Genomic DNA, 18677 nt, shown 5'->3' with positions numbered 1-18677 from the left:
TTCAAGTTCCAAGGTGTCCACATCACCAACAAACTATCATGGTCCAAACATACCAAGACAGTTGTGAAGAGGGCACAACAAAAACCTTTCCCCCTCAGGACACTGAAAAGATTTGGCATGGGTCCCCAGATCCTCAAAAGGTTCTACAGCTGCACCATCGAGAGCATCATGACCGGTTGCATCACCGCCTGGTATGGCAACTGCTCGGCATCTGACCGTAAGACGCTACAGAGGGTAGTGCGAACGGCCCAGTCCATCACTGGAGCCAAGCTTCCTGCCATCCAGGACCTATATAATAGGCAGTGTCAGAGGAAAGCCCATAAAATTGTCAGAGACTCCAGTCACCCAAGTTATACTGTTTTCTCTGCAACCGCACGGCAAGCGGTACCGGAGCGCTAAGTCTAGGACCAAAAGGCTTCTCAACAGCTTCTACCTCCAAGCCATAAGACTGATGAACAATTCATAAAATCTCCACCAGACAATTTACATTGACCCCCCCCTCCCTTTTGTACACGGCTGCTACTCGCTGTTTGTTTGTTACCTGTGCATAGTCACTTCGCCCCCACCTACATGTACAGACTACCTCAATTAGCCTGTACCCACCCACACTGACTCGGTACCCGTGCCCCTGAATATAGCCTCGTTACTTTTTATTATAACTTTTTATTTTAGTCTACTAGGTAAATATTTTCTTCTTCTTGAACTGCACTGTTGGATAAGGGCTTGTAAGTAAGCATTTCACGGTAAAGTCTACACTTGTCGTATTCGGCGCATGTGACAAATAAAGTTTGATTTGAAGTGCCAGTCAGCAGAACCAGGCCTGTGGCCTCCCTGGGGACATTCAGTGACGGACAAGCTCCATTGCATGACAAATGACTGTGCAGGCACACACTCAGCTAAACATTTGGTGTTTTAAGGCTGTGGAATATGAGAACTGACTGCATGTTATAGGCTGAGGTATGAGGACTGGCTAGTAGCCATACCACCCTACCTTCTCCCTGCTGGCTCTGATCTGATGCAGTGTGAGATTATGCATTTTAGTCTGTGTGTGTTTCTGGGTAATCAGTCAAAAGTAGAACCAACACAATAGATATTTTGGCCTTCTTCAGGTAAAAAACCCTGAAGGCCAAAAGCCTTTCATGTTGTTTCTACTTAAAACGCTTAAAAAATAAATACATTCCATTGTCCTGCAAGAGTTGCTGAATCTCCTATCCACTTTTTTCCTCAATTCATGCACCTTGGTGGGAAAGAGGTGATCCCTTTCCTTTGCATAGTTAATCAGTGAAACTAATACAAAAGAATTCTTAACAATTCAGCTTGATTGAGGAAATTTTAATGACAAAACCTTTTTCCATTTTACAATTAGGGGAAAAAAACTAAATTAAATCAAAAGGATGTGTATGATTACAATAACTATTGTTACCATAGCAGTCTGAGGGGAATCATTTTTAAACTTTCCTTTGCAGGGCCCATTTTGAAAAGTGTATATTTCTAACATAATCTTCATTAAATCCCTGATGATTTCAGTCTTATCATAGCTATACTTCCTGCTCTGTGTGTTCAGACTCCAATGTCACAATACAGACAATAAAACTCACTGAAACAAACCATAGAGTAGCCCCGGTGTCAGATCACAGACAGACACTGACCAACAGAACCACAATGGAGTCTTGGGAACAGAGGTGAGGCACGTGGTTACTGAGAAGAGTTGAGGTTCAAGGTGGACCTCAGTTCCTTTTGGCAGTTGTGTAGAGGGAAATAAAGAGGTTGATGTCAGCAATATCCAATGGTGGAGTGTTAGTACAAACAGCCCCATCTTAAGTTAATCTTAAATCTCAACTTTGAAACACTGCGGTCCCCCTTTGAGCACTGTGACATACTGTAGGTCACAGTGACATTCAGAGCATGCTTGAATTTATCCATGTGGTTGTGCCTCTAAAACTAATCTGCCTCTGGACTCCATTCCAACTTCAGCTATCAGTGTGGTGAAACATCAGGGTTAATCTCCAGCTGGACTAACAACCTACATAAACTGGTTCTTAAATGTCTGCATGTATGCTGTACAAGTGTGTAAGGTGGTAAGATGAGCTATCGCAGTTGTGCAGGCATATCGGAGGTTTACCCATTGAACCAGGACTAAATAACTAGGCCCATGATATGTTGTAAAGAACTCAAGACAGAAACAAGACAATGACACATACTGGACACATCTCATCTGGCAGGCCAAGCAGACTCTCTCCAATGCACAGCGTCTGGTGGTTGTGGATTTGACATGGCCACAATGGTAACACCCTTAATCAAAACTCAGGCTTTATTATGGTGGTAAAAATATTTCAAAAAAGACCATAACATCTACAGTAAATTGTATTTATAGTTATAGACAAAATGATTGCTTTCAAAGGCATGCTCACATTTTCAGGTTAGCTTCTTTCTTTCTGAAATTAGTTAAGACCCTTTCAGGGTCAAGTGACAGGCTTGAGAGATTCAACCAACCACTGTTGTAGATGGCACAATCTTGGGCTACTTCTATCTTGTAAATCTGTGGGGCAGACAGCTCTTTCTTGTACCAGGCATGACAGAGTGCTGGAGCTAGTGTGTAGAAGAGTTTGGTTTGGTTTTATGCTTTGCCTCCTCCCCCCAAAAACACCCTTTATAAACAATTACACCCAAAATAGGAGGAAAAGGGAACATGACCTCACTTCGTCCTTGAAAAGCTAATACAAATGAGGAAGGAAGGGGGGGGGGATGGAGGCAACGCATCTGTCCTGAGAACACAGCACGTTTCAGGTCCGCGCAGGTTACAGGAGGTGGACATTTTTTAGGAGGTGGGAGAGAGCAGAGAGAGAAAGAGGGGGAAAAGGAAAGGGATAGTTTGAGGAGAGAGGGGCATTCTTCATACAACAGCGTAATTTTTCCCGCAGGCACTCGTTCAGCTTCTTGCTCAGAAAGAGCTTGTAGGGGGCGTGCTCAACCTCTTCCCAATGTACACCCTGAGGGGGAGAGAGTGAGAGCAGTTACACCCCGAGTCATTAACTAGTCGGCTGATAAGTGATAGATGGAGTTGTGGATTGTCCCTGCCGTGTCATGTGTGCTGTCAAAGTGTGTGTTAAGGGTGTGGTGCAGCAGGTGTCTATCCATCCCAGCAGCAGCTGCTCTACTATCTGGACCCAGACTTATACACAGGGCTCCAGCATTGTAGCTGCCCACTGTCTGATGCCACCACACGCCCTCTGCTGGTTTATACAGAAATATGCATGGAAGTGTGCGCATACACATATACTAGGCTACCCTGCCGCCCCGTATGTATGTATGTATGTATGTATGTATGTATGTGTACACACACACACACACACACAGAGAGAGAGAAATATGCATGGAAGTGTGCATATATATACATATACGGGGCGGCAGGGTAGTCTAGTGGTTAGAGCGTTGGACTAGCAATCGAAAGGTTGCAAGTTCAAATCCCCGAGCTGACAAGGTACAAATCTGTCGTTCTGCCCCTGAACAAGGGAGTTAACCCACTGTTCCTAGGCCGTCATTGAAAATAAGAATTTGTTCTTAACTGACCTGCCTAGTTAAATACAGGTAAAATAAAAATAAATATAGAGTGGCTAATTATTTTCTGTACATGCAGTTTGTTCCAGGGATATCTGATTCCTAGTAAACAAAACGACATGATATATTGCATCTGATTGGGGTTCTTCTAATTGTATGTAAACAGAAGGAAATTGAAAGCTGTTCAGGAGATTCCATGTGGGAATTGTCTTCATTAATCTGTGAAGGAAGTGTTTACTTAGCCAGCTAATGGCTAAATAATGGAAATGTTATTCTCCCAGCAGACCCATTGATGGGTTGAAACAAGCCTTCCATAGTGTCATCACTTGGCTTTTTCACTTCCATAAAAAAAGTGCTATTATCCTACTTATAACACAAATGATTGCCTAACTAAGGTTGCTCGCAAAAGTGTCCTAGAATTGCTCTTACCCCAGTCCCAGGACCAGGATGTGTGATAGTAGCAGTGAGGGGATGAACACTTTGAGGAACTCTGCAGAGAAGACACCTCCTTTCTTCATTGCCCCCGTCTTTCTCATGCTGAGTGTATCTGAACGCCGGGGGTGGCGGAAATGGAACTCCCTACAGGCAAGGACAAATTATGGTTATCATACAGTAACGTCACCATCCACTTTACCATCTTCCTCATCAACATTGTCCCACAGGAGGTTGGTGGCACCCTAATTGGGGAGGATGGTATCAAATACGTCGAACAGATGGTTTCCAAAGTGTTTGATGCCATTCCATGTGCACCGTTCCAGACATTATTATGAGTAGTCCTCCCCTCAGCAGCCTCCTGTGGATTCATTACAGTATTATTCATCTTCTCCTTATCATGTGGAAATATTCAGCCATAAGTAGTATTACTGTATGCACAAACACACTAGGATTTACCTAGAAGACCAGATACACTAAGACTTGTATGTTTTAGTGGCAATGGGACTGTGTACATCACTCACTTAGGAGGAATGTTCTCGGGCCGACTTGACCAGTCTGCTACCCAGTCTGAGTCCTTCATCAGGATATCCATGTCCCTCTCCTTCTCCAGGGTATCCTCCTCTGACTGCAAGGGACACATGCTGCGCATTAGGACACTGATCTCAGTACAGACAACAGGGGGAGGCAGAGACAATATGGCTGACCGCCCATACAATACAATACACCCTGTGTGAGGCTGCCATGGTTACAGCGAGTCAGTCGTCAACATAAAAATGTGGCTTTGCCATGTCATCCACTGACAGAGTGTGTGTGTGTAACTGTAATGGAACCTAAAGCTGAGGCTACTACCGTGTCCATGGATTCAAACCCACCGGGTTAGTGTTTCCTGTCGCCATCGCCATTGTAACAAAGGTTACGGTTGTCATTCACAAGAGACTGAGGGAAGCAGCAGGTTATGTTACCATGGAAACATACGTGACGTAGGTAGCACAGGCACACTGAGTAATAACTCTTACTTGGCCGTCTCTTCTGCTGCTCGCGTCCACATCAAAGATGATCTGTCCATCATGATCATCCTCCTGGGGACTAGGAGGCCGGGGAGGACTGTGGGGAGGATCAAACAACAAAATAAAAAACAGTATTTATGCACTCCAAGTCTTCTCTCCCTTGGTGCATAGGAATGTACACTTGTATGCAGTAACCAGGTTGAAGATTTGGGGCTTGCTCAAATTCCCAATGCATTAAGCAAGAGACCTCGCCTCTGATGGCTCAATGTGCATATGAATCATGCCTCTATTAGGCTTTCACTTTGCCTGTCAGCCTGCAACCTCAAAGTGGATGGATGAGTCTGTCTGTGAGCTCTACCATTAGTAGGCTGTTGTAGAAACACTCCTGGTAAACATTCTCAGGTGACTCATTGACAGCTGACGGACTCAGCTGACCGGGCGACATGGCTCAGAGGGTAGGGAAAGCAGAGGTGTGAGTGGATTTAAGTCCAATGACCTCACCCTGTGCACACACAGGTGATGAAGATGTTGTTTACTATTGCAAACGGATTATATTTACAGAGCCATAACAGCATACAGTACTATATCAATCCAGAGATTAAATCTACATTGATTTTTTGGGCTAGTATGTGACCTCAACAGTGAATTGAAAAGAGTTAGATGATTTTTAAGAATTGTTCTAGATTTTTAGTATTATCTGTACCTAGTTTTTTCAAGGCCAAGCTGAACTGTGTTCTTCCTCATTGTAGCACCCCCTACCTGTCACAGGAAGAGTTGCTGCGGCTAGACTCATGCTGAGCGTCCAGTAGAATCTTTTCCATGTCTCCGTTATGGATGGAGGATGAGGAGGGCACATGCTCTAAGCCCCCCACAATGGCCTCCACCACCTCCTCCTCCTCCTCCACCTGAGGCAGGGGGAGCAGACCCAGAGCCTGGCCAACGGTGGAGGTAGACTGGGACAACCCCGCCGCAGCTGCGGCCGCAGCTCTGTTCATCTCCAACTCCACCCAGGACCCTGCAGGACACGTACATACAGAACATGACATTGGTCACATTTGTCAGTTAGGATACTTAGCGAATCTATCAAACTTCACAACGTATTACCACTTATATGTACATGATTACTTTCCATGTTTTTGTATATCTTGTATGTTTTCTGTCAAAATGTTTTGCAGTCCATGGCAAAGTGTGCCTCTATGCTGAACTAATAGCCTAATGATTAAAAGACATTATACCTAGAATGATATGATGAGGGGGATAAAGAAACACACAGTCAGAGAGACTGGCAGAGACACACAACCACAAAGTTTAAAAAGGCCCAGCGCAGTCAAAAACTTGATTATCCCGTTTTATAAAAATTGTATGTATATTTCCAGGTTGGAATAATTGTGAATTATCACCATGAAAATGATAATGCCCTTTAAGTGTAAGAGCTGTTTGAAAAGACCGCCTGAAATGTGTCTGTCTAGGTGGGATGGAGTTTTGGCCTGCCTGGTGACATCACCAGGCGATATACACTAAAAGTATGTGGACACTTACTTGTCGAACATCTCATTCCAAAATCATGGGCATTAATATGGAGTTGGTTCCCCCTTTTCTGCTATAACAGCCTCCACTCTTCTGGGAAGGCTTTCCACTAGATGTTGGAATATTGCTGCGGGGACTTGCTTCCATTCAGCCACAAGCGCATTAGTGAGGTCAGGCGCTGATGTTGGGCGATTAGGCCTGGCTCGCAGTCGGTGTTCCAATTCATCCCAAAGGTGTTCGATGGGGTTGAGGTCAGCTCTTTGTGCAGGCCAGTCAAGTTCTTCCACACCGATCTCGACAAACCATTTCTGTATGGACCTCGCTTTGTGCACGGTGGCATTGTCATGCTGAAACAGGAAAGGGCCTTCCCAAAACTGATGCCACAAAGTTGAAGGAATAGAATCGTCTAGAATGTCATTGTATGCTGTAGCGTTAAGATTTCCCTTCACTGGAACCAAGGGGCCTAGCCCGAACCACAAAAAAAAATAAAAAATTAAAATAAAAAAAAAAAAATAATAATAAATAAAATCAGCCCCAGATCATTATTTTTCCTCCACCAAACTTTACTGTTGGCACTTTGCATTGGGGCAGGAAGCGTTCTCCAAAACCCATATGGTGAAGCGTGATCAATCACTCCAGAGAACACGTTTCCACTGCTCCAGAGTCCAAATGTGGCTAGCTTTACGCCACTCTAGCCGACGCTTGGCATTGCGTATAGTGATCCTAGACTTGATTGCGGCTGCTCGGCCATGGACACCCATTCATGAAGCTCCCGACGAACAGTTCTTGTGCTGACGTTGCTTCCAGAGGCAGTTTTTTGCAACACTTACAACAGTTCCAAAGGACAGACGATTTTTTACGCGCTTCGGCATTCGGTGGTCCCGTTCTGTGAGCTTGTGTGGCCTACCACTTCGCGGCAGACGTTTCCACTTCACAATAACAGCACTTACAGTTGACGGGGCAGCTCTAGCAGAGCAGAAATTTGACGAACTGACCGCATTCTATGACGCTGCCACGTTGAAAGTCACTGAGCCCTTCTGTACGGGCTATTCTACTGCCAATGTTTGTCTATGGAGATCGCATGGCTGTGTGCTCAATTCTATACACCTGCCAGCAACGGGTGTGGCTGAAATAGCCGAATCCACTCATTTGAAGGGCTGTCCACATACGTTACATGGCCACAAGTAAGTTAATAGACCAATAACAGAGTTTCAAACCTTTCTGCCAAAAACAGCTAGTTCAGTTTACATATGCCTCCCATTAAGCTTGTCAAATTAGGCCCCTCACTCAGACAACTTCCAGACAGACAGCAAAGTTCTTGCTTGAGAAATTGGTCCATGCTAAGAAGGTTTTTGCTTCTTTTTGACCATTTAAAAATGTTTTTTTTTTTTTTTTAAATCACAGTAAGGTACTTAATTGTTAGCCAGAAATTATTTCATATTAAGATAATGCATTGGACCTTTACCCCTCCTTAAGCCAGTGGTTCTGTTAGTCTCTATTTACTGCATGACGACAGGATAGTGAATAGCTCTTTGTGCTGTCAGTTTACAGCACCTGCTGTTATATACGAGCCAAGGCCTAGCGTAGCTGATCCATGTTACTACATGAGCCCAGGCAGGGACTCGCTACAGCGGAGACTGCCAATCACAGCTAGGATACAAATTATAGGGAGTCACACTGACACTGGAGAGACATCCAGTCTCTTTCTCGCTCTGGATTCCCCATCTTAAAATGTCTCACATACTCCCAGAAGTTAGGAAACTAGGGTTCACAAGCAGAGCACATGATCTCATAGCAGAGAGAGTAAACACACTGGTCATGTGACAGTCAGCCAAGCTGACAGTCTCTCAGTCGGTTTCACTGGCCAGACATTGAATGACAGCAGCCCCTACCCCTCCCCCTACCCCAATTCAGCACCCCAGGCTCATCCCGAGGATTACACAGTGGCCTGAGCAAAGCCACTGTCAACAGTCCATTGTCCGTGCTCCATGGCCTAAACAAGGTTGCCATGACGCCAGTGGTGAGCCGAACATTCTGGCTGCTCCTCGCTCTGTCGTGGAGCTGTTATCAGCTGTTGTATGGAAACATATATCTTATGGTAATAAAAACAGTATGTATAGCCTAACCAACGGCTCCAGACTCACATAATCACCAAAGAAGAGTAAGGTAAACTGAATATACCCATTGTGTGGATGGGACTGAGATATCCTATCCAAGACAATGACACTGCAGTGGACAAAAAGCTTTACTCAATTCTGAGAATTACACAGCAAAAATGAGTATCTACTTATTGAGTGAGTAAGCTGTCTCTAACAATAACAAACCTTGTTCCCTCCCTGGCTAGCACTGCAGCTGGAATGTAACTGACTCAACATGTACGCTCAAACTTCCGAATGAAAGGCTCCTGATCCTCACCCTTACTTTCCTACTCCACCCTACTGTGTCCTGAAAAACGTTCTGCACTTTCCACATGTCACTGTGTCCATAAATAGCACAGCATGCCAACTCACTCAGTTCAGGGCTTGGTAATGCTCTATCACATCTGCCCATACCCAGCAGTCCCCATAAAGGGAGGTCAACACAGTGCTGACTGTGTACTTCCTCTAGAGGCATTGTATGTGTGACACTGATAAACATGCCTTTTGCTCCCTTTGCAACCCACGCATACGGAGGTCTTTAAATATACATCCCTCAGTTCGTTCCAGACTGAGCACATACTCCATCAATATTTGCTAACAGGATATATCCATACAGACAGTCATAATGACAAAGTTGATTAGAAGGCTATGACAAAGGAAGATCACAATGCAAAGGGCAATTCTACCACTTTTCAACCTCATTTTCCTTATCGCCAGCACAATATCAGTGTCTACATGTGAAAACGACATTCCTACTAATTTTAAAACACCGAGTTCAGCGCAGAAACATGGTGCTTAACCTCTCTAGGATAGGTGGCACCAAATCGTCCCACCTACGTAGCAGCCAGTGTAATCCCGTGGCACGTTATTCAAAAACCAAAAAAATGCAAAAACTTCAATTTTTCAAACATATGACTATTTTACACCATTTTAAAGACAAGACTCTCGTTAATCTAACCACACTGTCCGATTTCAAAAAGTCTTTACAACGAAAGCAAAACATTAGATTATGTCAGCAGAGTACCCAGCCAGAAATAATCAGACACCCATTTTTCAAGCTAGCATATAATGTCACATAAACCCAAACCACAGCTAAATGCAGCACTAACCTTTGATGATCTTCATCAGATGACAACCCTAGGACATTATGTTATACAATACATGCATGTTTTGTTCAATCAAGTTCATATTTATATCAAAAAACAGCTTTTTACATTAGCATGTGACTAGCATGTGACTAGCATTCCCACCGAACACTGCCGGTGAATTTACTAAATTACTCACGATAAACATTCACAAAAAGCATAACAATTATTTTAAGAATTATAGATACAGAACTCCTCTATGCACTCGATATGTCCGATTTTAAAATAGCTTTTCGGTGAAAGCACATTTTGCAATATTCTCAGTAGATAGCCTGGCATCACAGGGCTAGCTATTTAGACACCCAGCAAGTTTAGCACTCAGAAAAGTCACATTTACTATAAGAAAAATGTTATTACCTTTGCTGTCTTCGTCAGAATGCACTCCCAGGACTTCTACTTCAATAACAAATGTTGGTTTGGTTCAAAATAATCCATAGTTATATCCAAACAGCGGCGTTTTGTTCGTGCGTTCAAGACACTATCCGAAAGGGTAAATAAGGGTGACGAGCATGGCGCAATTCGTGACAAAAAAAATTCTAAATATTCCATTACCGTACTTCAAAGCATGTCAACCGCTGTTTAAAATCCATTTTCTCGTAAAAAAGCGATAATATTCCGACCGGGAATCTGCATTTAGGTAAACAGAGGAAAGAAAATAAAGCATTCGGTCGACTCGGGCACGCGCCTAAGCCCACAGTACTCTGAGCGGCCACTTTCCAAACGCGATAATGTGTTTCAGCCAGAGCCTGCCTCGATATCCTTCAGCTTTTTCCCGGGCTCTGAGAGCCTATGGGAGCCGTAGGAAGTGTCACGTTATTGCAAAGATCCTAAATCTTCAATAAAAAAAGAGCCCAGATGAAACACAACTTGTCAGACAGGCCACTTCCTGCATGGAATCTTCTCAGGTTTTGGCCTGCCATATGAGTTCTGTTATACTCACAGACACCATTCAAACAGTTTTAGAAACTTTAGGGTGTTTTATATCCAAAGCCAATAATTATATGCATATTCTAGTTACTGGGCAGGAGTAGTAACCAGATTAAATCGGGTACGTTTTTTATCCAGCCGTGTCAATACTGCCCCCTAGCCCTAACAGGTTAACTACAATGACCATAAAAAAAAAATCCAAATCTAATTTAAAAAGTTAGCTTTAATGACAAAAGGGGGAACGCTGTTACATCCAATGCCCGTTTGCCTGAGGCTGATGCCGCGCAGGTACATGTACACGCACAAACAAACACAGTGTCACACATGCACTCAAACGCATACAGCTGGCCTTGCTATTTAGATGTGCGTTGTCCTTGATGTCTATTGTTTCTTGCATTGTTGTTTTTCCTCTCTTTTTTTCTTTTTGTTGGTTGTTGGCGCATGTTTTGGGTGGGTTGGAGGGGATGGTAGAGATGGTGGTGGGGGGAGGGGAGGAGGGGGTATGGGAGTGGAGGTCCACAAATTAACAAGCCACACCTGTTAATTGAAATGCATTCCAGGTGACTACCTCATGAAGCTGGTTGAGAGAATGCCAAGAGTGTGCAAAACTGCCATCAAGGCAATGGGTGGCTACTTTGAAGAAACTAAAATATATTTTTTGAACACTTTTTTGGTTACCACATGATTCCATGTGTTATTTCATAGTTTTGATCTCTTCACTATTATTCTACAATTCTATGTATTCCTATGAAAAAAACTTTGATGGCGCACGAAGCTGGAAGTATTTGAATTTGAAGCGTGCCATATTGCTGAATGGGGCTGAATGGCACAAAAAAATAAATAATAATTAACGCTAAGGATCATGGTGAAAGTGAGCGTAACTAGCGAAGGATCATGGTCGATGTAGTCGTTTTCACCCTGCCTGAGTGTCAACCTCAGGGTTTTAGCAATGAGGCCATTTATCTACTTCCCCAGAGTCAGATTAACTCATGCATGCCATTTCTTATGTGTCCAGTATGAAGGAGGTTAGAAGTAGTTTTGTGAGCCAATGCTAACTAGCGTTACATATAGATTTCCAGTTGTGCTAGTGCTAGTTTGCAATTCCCTTCAAACTGCACAGAGACATTAAAATGGCCTCCACAAGTTAATCTGACTCTGGTGCAGCACTGCATCTCAGTGCTAAAGGTGCCCCTACAGACCCTGGTTCGATTCCAGGCTGTATCACAACCGACCATGATTGGGAGTCCCAAAGGGCGGTGCAACATTGGCCCAGCGTCATCCAGGTTAGGCCGTCATTGTAAATAAGAATTTGTTCCCAACTGACTTGCCTGGTTAAATAAAAAAATGTCTATGGAGACTACTTTTAGCCTGCCGGTCCGTGATTGGTCTGTGACAGCACGTGCTCCTGTGTGACAACAAATGTAGTAGTCAGAATGGATCAATATTTAAGTAATATCTCGATTTGTAGTGACTTTAAAGTAATTCAGTGTGGATCTAACTTGATCATAATCAAATAATTTTAGACCCCAAAACTGCCATCAAAAAAATAAATAAGTTTGGCCGTTCTGGCGATAGTAATTGACATAGACCAGGTCTTTTGGCACTGCCGTAGAAAGCCTGCTATGTTGCAGTAGCCAACAAGCAGAGCTTGTGACTTCACGCTCCAAACCGGAAATCCACCTAACACGTTGGGGGCGATTAAACAACGGAGCCCCATTGCTGAACATTATGCAAATAATCCGCAACATTACGTTGCTATTGACCAATCGAAGTTCACCATCGTTTCCAGGCCCTACTGAATTGGCTTTTGATGCATAGCAACTAACAAGCAGGCTAGCACCAACATGAAGGTGAAGCAAGCTTGGCTAGCCAAATTTACACTTTAAAAGGATCTTGGCCGTTACACACCCAGACTGCATGAGAGAGGAATGTACACAACACAATGACGAGAGGGACAGAGACAGTTTGTGAAAGTATACCTTATCTACTTTGAAGAACAGAAGTTACAAATGTATCTATGGTTGTACAAACACCTGGAAGACCGTCAGTATATCCCTTGAGCTCCGTGCAGGTCGAGTAAAATTAACAACAAAGTCACGCCTGTGATGTGACAGCATGGGACGACGTGCCCACGGTTCTTATAAAACCGTACATCAGACCACGCACTGTGTCTGAGAATCTTCTCGTAAACAGATTACAAGTGACAGGAAAGTACTGACGGTCTTCCAGGTGTTCGTAGAATCATAGTTACAGTTGAAGTATACATACACCTTAGCCAAATACATATAAACTCAGTTTTTCACAATTCCTGACATTTAATCCTAGTAAACATTCTCTGTCAGAGGTCAGCCAGGATCACCACTTTATTTTATAATGTGAAATGTCAGAATAATAGTAGAGTGATTTATTTCAGCTTTTATTTCTTTCATCACATTCCCAGTGGGTCAGAAGTTACCATGCACTCAATTAGTATTTGGTAGCATTGCCTTTAAATTGTTTAACCTGGGTCAAACGTTTTGGGTAGGCTTCCAGAAGCTTCCCACAATAAGTTGGGTCAATTTTGGCCCATTCCTCATGACAGAGCTGGTGTAACTGAGTCAGGTTTGTAGGCCTCCTTGCTCGCACATGCTTTTTCAGTTCTGCCCACACATTTTCTATAGGCTTGAGGTCAGGGCTTTGTGATGGCCACTCCAATACCTTGACTTTGTTGTCCTTAGCCCTTTGCCACAACTTTGGAAGTATGCTTGGGGTCATTGTTCATTTGGAAGACCCATAAGACCCAAGCTTTAACTTCCTGACTGATGTCTTGAGATGTTGCTTCAATATATCCACATCATTTTCCTTCCACGTGATGCCATCTATAATGATCAGTCTATAATTTTAATGGTAGGTTTATTTGAACAGTGAGAGACAGAATAACAAAAAAATCCAGAAAAACGCATGTCAAAAATGTTATTTCCCTCATTAAAATGCAAATCAATTCATAACATTTTTGTCATGTGTTTTTCTGGATTGTTTTGTTGTTATTCTGTCTCTCACTGTTCAAATACACCTACCATTAAAATTATAGACTGATCATTTCTTTGTCAGTGGGCAAATGTACAAAATCAGCAGGGGATCAAAAACTTTTTTCCCCTCACTGTAGTTTGTTAACAAGACATTTGTGGAGTGGTTGAATTTTTTTTTTTTAATGACTCCAACCTAAAGTGTATGTAAACTTCTGACTTCAACTGTACATCTGTAACTTCCGTTCTACTTCATACCTTTCAGACCGTCAGTACGGTTGAAAGTATGGATGACTCATACCAACAAGGTCGGGAGGAATAGCACAACTAACCTGAATGCGCCAGTGCCATTGGAAGAATGGCAGACCCCATGGTATGGCTGGATACGATGTTGACCTTGTAAAATCTTGAGAATGTGCATGGTGACGACCAGGTAGCAGCTGCACATATCTCATTCAGGGGGATGTCTCTCAGCGAGGCCCAGAGGACCGAGTGACTTATCAAAACTTCTGGGGCAGGGAGCCCTACACCCTGGTAGGCCTGAGCAATGACATCCACACCCTGGTAGGCCTGAGCAATGACATCCACAACCCAGTGTGAAAGCCTCTGCTTAGACAAGGCAAGGCCTTTTGACCTCCCACCAAAGCACAGAAATAGCTGGTCTGATTTCCTGTAGTGTGCCAAGGCTTGCATATAGCATTTGAGGGAATGGACTGGACACAGGAAATTTGCTCGCTCCTCCTCCACATTCTGGAAAGGTGGGGGGGGCAGTAGGCCGCCAGTTCGACGGCTTGATTGATGTGAAGGGGTGATAAAACCTTAGGCAAAAAAGGCTGGATTGGGCCATAAGGTCCCACCTAGGTCATCTGCCTTCCATCGTAGGCAGACAGGACTCATAGACAGCGTGGAGGTCATTCACAGATTTCGCTAATGAAATAGCTAAGAGGAAAGTTGTTTACGGCTCCATTGTATGCTCTAAGAGAGGTTTCATCAAAGCCTCCAATACTAGTGGCGGATCCCAGGATGCCACGCGGACAGCCCTGGGGGTGATGCAGCCGGCGTACACCTTATAAGAACTGGCAGATGAGGTAGTGGGCCCCTGACCATTTCCCAACAATGTGTAAATTGTTATCCGATATGGCTGAGGCATACACTTTCAAGGTAGAGGCAGAGACCTGACTCCAGTAGTTTCTGAAGGAAGCTCAGTTTAACTGTACAGAGCAGGAGACCGGTTCCTCCGCCCTATTAGAATACCATTCGGTAAACAGCTTCCAGCGACCAGCATACATCATCCTGGTTGATGGTGCTCTGGCTTTCTTTAACCTCTCGATAATAGCAGGATCACAGCAGATCAGTAGAGGATCCGTCTCTTCAGAGGCACACCCATAGCTGTAGTTGGTCTGGGATGCCATATCCTGCCGCCCAACTGTGAGAGCAGGTTCTGTCTGAGATGTTGCCATGGTTCTCCCTCCAGAAGACAGAGGAGGGTTGGAAACCAGGGTCTCACTGGCCATCTGGGGTTTACAAGCAGCAGCCTGTGCTAAGCCTGAGAGACCCTGTGCAGCGTTGCTAAGATCAGGGAGGTCGGAGGGAAAGCATACAGTAGGCCCTCTGGCCATGTGTGGGCTAAGACGTCCATGCCCAGGGGGCACTTGGACTCTGCCAGAGAGAACCAGAGGGAACAGTGGGATGTTTGCTCTGAGGCGGACAAGTCCACATGTGCTGTTCCAAACCGCTGCTATATCAACTTCACTACTCGCGGATGAAGTCTCCATTCCCGCGGGGCTGGTTTCTCTCGCGACAAGAAGTCCGCCACCTAGTTCAACTTGCCTGAGAGATGAATGGCTCGTAGGGAGGCCAGATGTGGTAGGGCCCATGTCAGGAGTTGTTGGGCCACCTGTAGGAAGGATACAGACTTCGTTCCCCCTTGATGGTTGATGTGGAACACTCAATGTATTGTCTGATCTTATCAGGACATGTTTCTGTTTGAGAACCAGCAGAAAGTGATTCAGGGCAAGGTAAACTGTCTGAAGTTCTAGAACGATGATGGGCTCTTTCATCCAGCGGGGGCACCACTCTCCTCGTACAGACCTGTGTTGCCACGCTGCTCCCCAGCCTGTTACTGAAATGTCGGTCATCACTACGTTCTGCCTTGGTGGACACCTGTAGTGAGGTAGGTTCTCTTCCTCCACGGCAGCAGAGTAGAGTAGCACACCCTCGTCACCCGTATTTTGATGTTTCTGTCCAAGGGGGAGGTCGTTGAGCCAGACTTGTAGTGATCTTAAAGACAGTAGGCCTAACGTTGTAACCGTGGAGGCCATCTGTACTGTCACCAATGTGTTCAACTGGAATTTTTGAAGAAGAATGCTGTCCACACGCTGAGGTGTTATACATGCCCTCATAGTGCAGGTGTTCAGAGCCATGCCAATAAAGGTGACCTTTTAGCTTGGTGTGAAGTTGCTCTTTTCGTTGTTCACGTTAAGAGCCAGTGTGGTGATGTGTGTCAGTGTCAGCGTTGTGCCCTCGGCCGTACACTCTCAAGAGGGGGTGCAGATCCCCTGCAGGTGGAGGGAGCTCAGGGCTGCGCTCACACATCTTGTGAAGATGCAAGGAGCCAGGGAAAGGCCGAAGGATAATACCACAAACTGGTATGCCTGGCCTTGGAAGGCAAACCACAAAATACGCCTGGGTTCCTTTAACACAGGAACGTGAAAGTAAGTATCCTTTAAAAATCCAGGGACGTGAACAATTCCCCTGCGGCTACGGTCTGGAAAGCATAAACCATCCGCAACATGTGAAAGAACTTTTAGGAAAACATTGACCCGTTTTAAACCCAGAACCAGGAAATAGGTTGAGTAAAAGCCATCTTCCTGTTCTGAAACTTTTACTCTTCTGATCATGCTCTTCTCCAGGAGAGATGTCATCTCCTGGTTGAGGATGCAAGCTTTTAGGAGGTCTGTGACTGAAGTCATTCTGACCTCTGAGAATGGTGGGGGTAAGTTGTCGGAACTGCAGCCTGTACCCTTGAGAGAGGGTCATCACCACACATGGGTCTGAGGAGTAGGATGCCCAGTAGGTCAAGTGCTGCTGGGTAAATCAGTGGCGGATATCTTGAAAAGGTTAGCGCCAGGCTACGGTGGCCAACACACACACACTAGCTGGTGGGCTAAATCAGCACAAGACAAGGAATCCCAATATCCTCCGATAAAAGGGCTAGGTAGAGGAGAGCTGTCACACATCCTTGGAGGGCGAATTTTGCGCTCTGACCCATAGGTCACAGGCTGTTGGGTGACAGACTGACAGTACACACAACTCAGAGTTTTGCTTACCCTACCAGCACCTAGGAAGATGCAACCCAAAAAAAACAGTAGCAGCGGCACATTTAACTTGCACATAAACTAACTTTCCAAGAAGAATTAAGAGAATATTTTCTTTGATTGTAATTTCATATTTTTCTATTGATGTCTACCTAATGTGGACCTGACAGAGGCAATGGAGTAGTTGTAATGTTCTGGTAATTGAATGTTCATTATTTTGTTCTTTGGAATTTCCATTATTTCATAATACATTGAATGTATAAAAATAATCAACAAAATTGAAAACCATGATTATGTTTTAATAACCGAACTACCCCCCAAAATATCACTAAATTGTTCAGCACTAAATTGTGTTTACATTGTTGTTAGGGGTCGATAGTGAATACACCTATAATCAAGCAAATTACCATATACCTGGTATAACAGTTCATTAGACTGATCATATTGTATTATTATTTTCACAGTAGCAGGCTCTCCATAAGTATCAGGCTGCTATATACAAATTGACCAGACTGAGTGCAGCAGGTGTGTTTAGAGGTGCACGTGTAGTTTTATCGGCTACTCTTTGCTGGTCTATATTTAAACCCACACTCAGATTAACTAGGCCAGTTTGCTATGTTTACATCGACGGCAAGAAGACATATCTATTACACTGTTACACAATTGGCTGACTATGCATTAAATAAAAACACTTCATATATTCCAAGTATGTTTCGTTAGGTTTTCGTAATACTTCTTTCCTCAAAACTCGGGTATGTGCATTAAAATGTTAATTTACGAACATCTAACCTAACCCCATTTTTGAGCTCTCAGACTTCTTCCATCTCGTCTTGTTGACATCCACTTTATCCCGCCTATTCAGCACCACGTGAATCAACCATTGGTTTTACTGTTGGTCAATCTTACGGTTTATACCGCCTCTTAAAATCACATTGGTCCATGATACTGTCAATACAGAAAACAGAAATAGCACAATGTAGGTCCTTCCACAACCCTTCTCCATGACTACTTAGAAAACCAACCCAAAACTCACTAGATATTGTTTATACACTCAAAGCCAAATAGTAAAGTATCAAAAGACAATGATTCAAATTACCTGACAAGTTCTAATAAACAATAACAGTAAAATATAGCTAAGCATTTCGACGAACCATACCATTTAGTCCAGCGTCTCCGTTGTTCTCCGCTACAGCTTCAGACATCATGCCTGTGTGCAGGGTGGCTTGCATATGACTGTCAATCGAACACGCACACTCCCTCCAAACATTCGGACGTGCGCGCATCCGCGTACCAAAACTGACCTGAGTCGCCTTTACTTTGTTGCAGAATAGCTACCGCCAACACAGTTAAAATATGTGTTCTGTTAGCTGATCTGGAACCAGTGGTTAGGAGCACTGCAATCTTCCTGGAGCTCTGTGATGACGTCAAATGAGCCAGTTCTTTAGTAACAAAGGCAGGCAAAAAGCATAGGCAGACTAACATTACGTAACGTGCTGGAAATTGACCACCCCCGTTCGTATTATACCTCAGTGACACCACATCGTGAGAAAATAACTGGAATAAATTATAAAATTGTAGTTCACTACTTTCACAACTCTGTAAAGGCATCATCTGTATA

At 44.0% G+C, this 18677-nt stretch overlaps 1 protein-coding gene across 2 annotated transcripts; it reads right to left on the bottom strand.

Moving 5' to 3' along the window:
* Nucleotides 1-1317: 1317 nt before the first annotated feature.
* Nucleotides 1318-18518, bottom strand: LOC100194666 (BCL2/adenovirus E1B 19 kDa protein-interacting protein 3-like). Of its 2 annotated transcripts, XM_014132122.2 has the most exons (6): nt 18216-18518; nt 5760-6015; nt 5010-5097; nt 4515-4618; nt 3988-4137; nt 1318-2990 (listed from the first exon to the last, which is right to left on the bottom strand). In XM_014132122.2, exons 1-6 carry the CDS (start codon nt 18340-18342, stop codon nt 2942-2944), a joined length of 774 nt encoding a protein of 257 aa, XP_013987597.1. In that variant the 5' UTR covers nt 18343-18518; the 3' UTR covers nt 1318-2941. The 2 variants fall into 2 exon arrangements, with proteins under 2 accessions (XP_013987597.1, XP_045546405.1); XM_045690449.1 differs by lacking the exon at nt 1318-2990 and having other exon boundaries at nt 4093-4351.
* Nucleotides 18519-18677: the final 159 nt, after the last annotated feature.

This window comes from Salmo salar, chromosome ssa01 (genome assembly GCF_905237065.1).
Source record: "Salmo salar chromosome ssa01, Ssal_v3.1, whole genome shotgun sequence".
Classification (NCBI taxonomy): domain Eukaryota; kingdom Metazoa; phylum Chordata; class Actinopteri; order Salmoniformes; family Salmonidae; genus Salmo; species Salmo salar.
This window is presented reverse-complemented; position numbering and strand designations above follow the sequence as displayed.

Bases quoted from the DNA above. Each gene is read 5' to 3' on its own strand.
- LOC100194666 (XM_014132122.2), bottom strand. From the start codon at position 18,342: ATGCGCGCACGTCCGAATGTTTGGAGGGAGTGTGCGTGTTCGATTGAC. The intron at 5,098-5,759 runs GTAGGGGGTGCT...TCCTCCCCACAG, and splicing joins AGCAACTCTTCCTGTGACAG to TCCTCCCCGGCCTCCTAGTC. The intron at 2,991-3,987 runs GTAAGAGCAATT...TCTCCCCCTCAG, and splicing joins ATCCTGGTCCTGGGACTGGG to GGTGTACATTGGGAAGAGGT.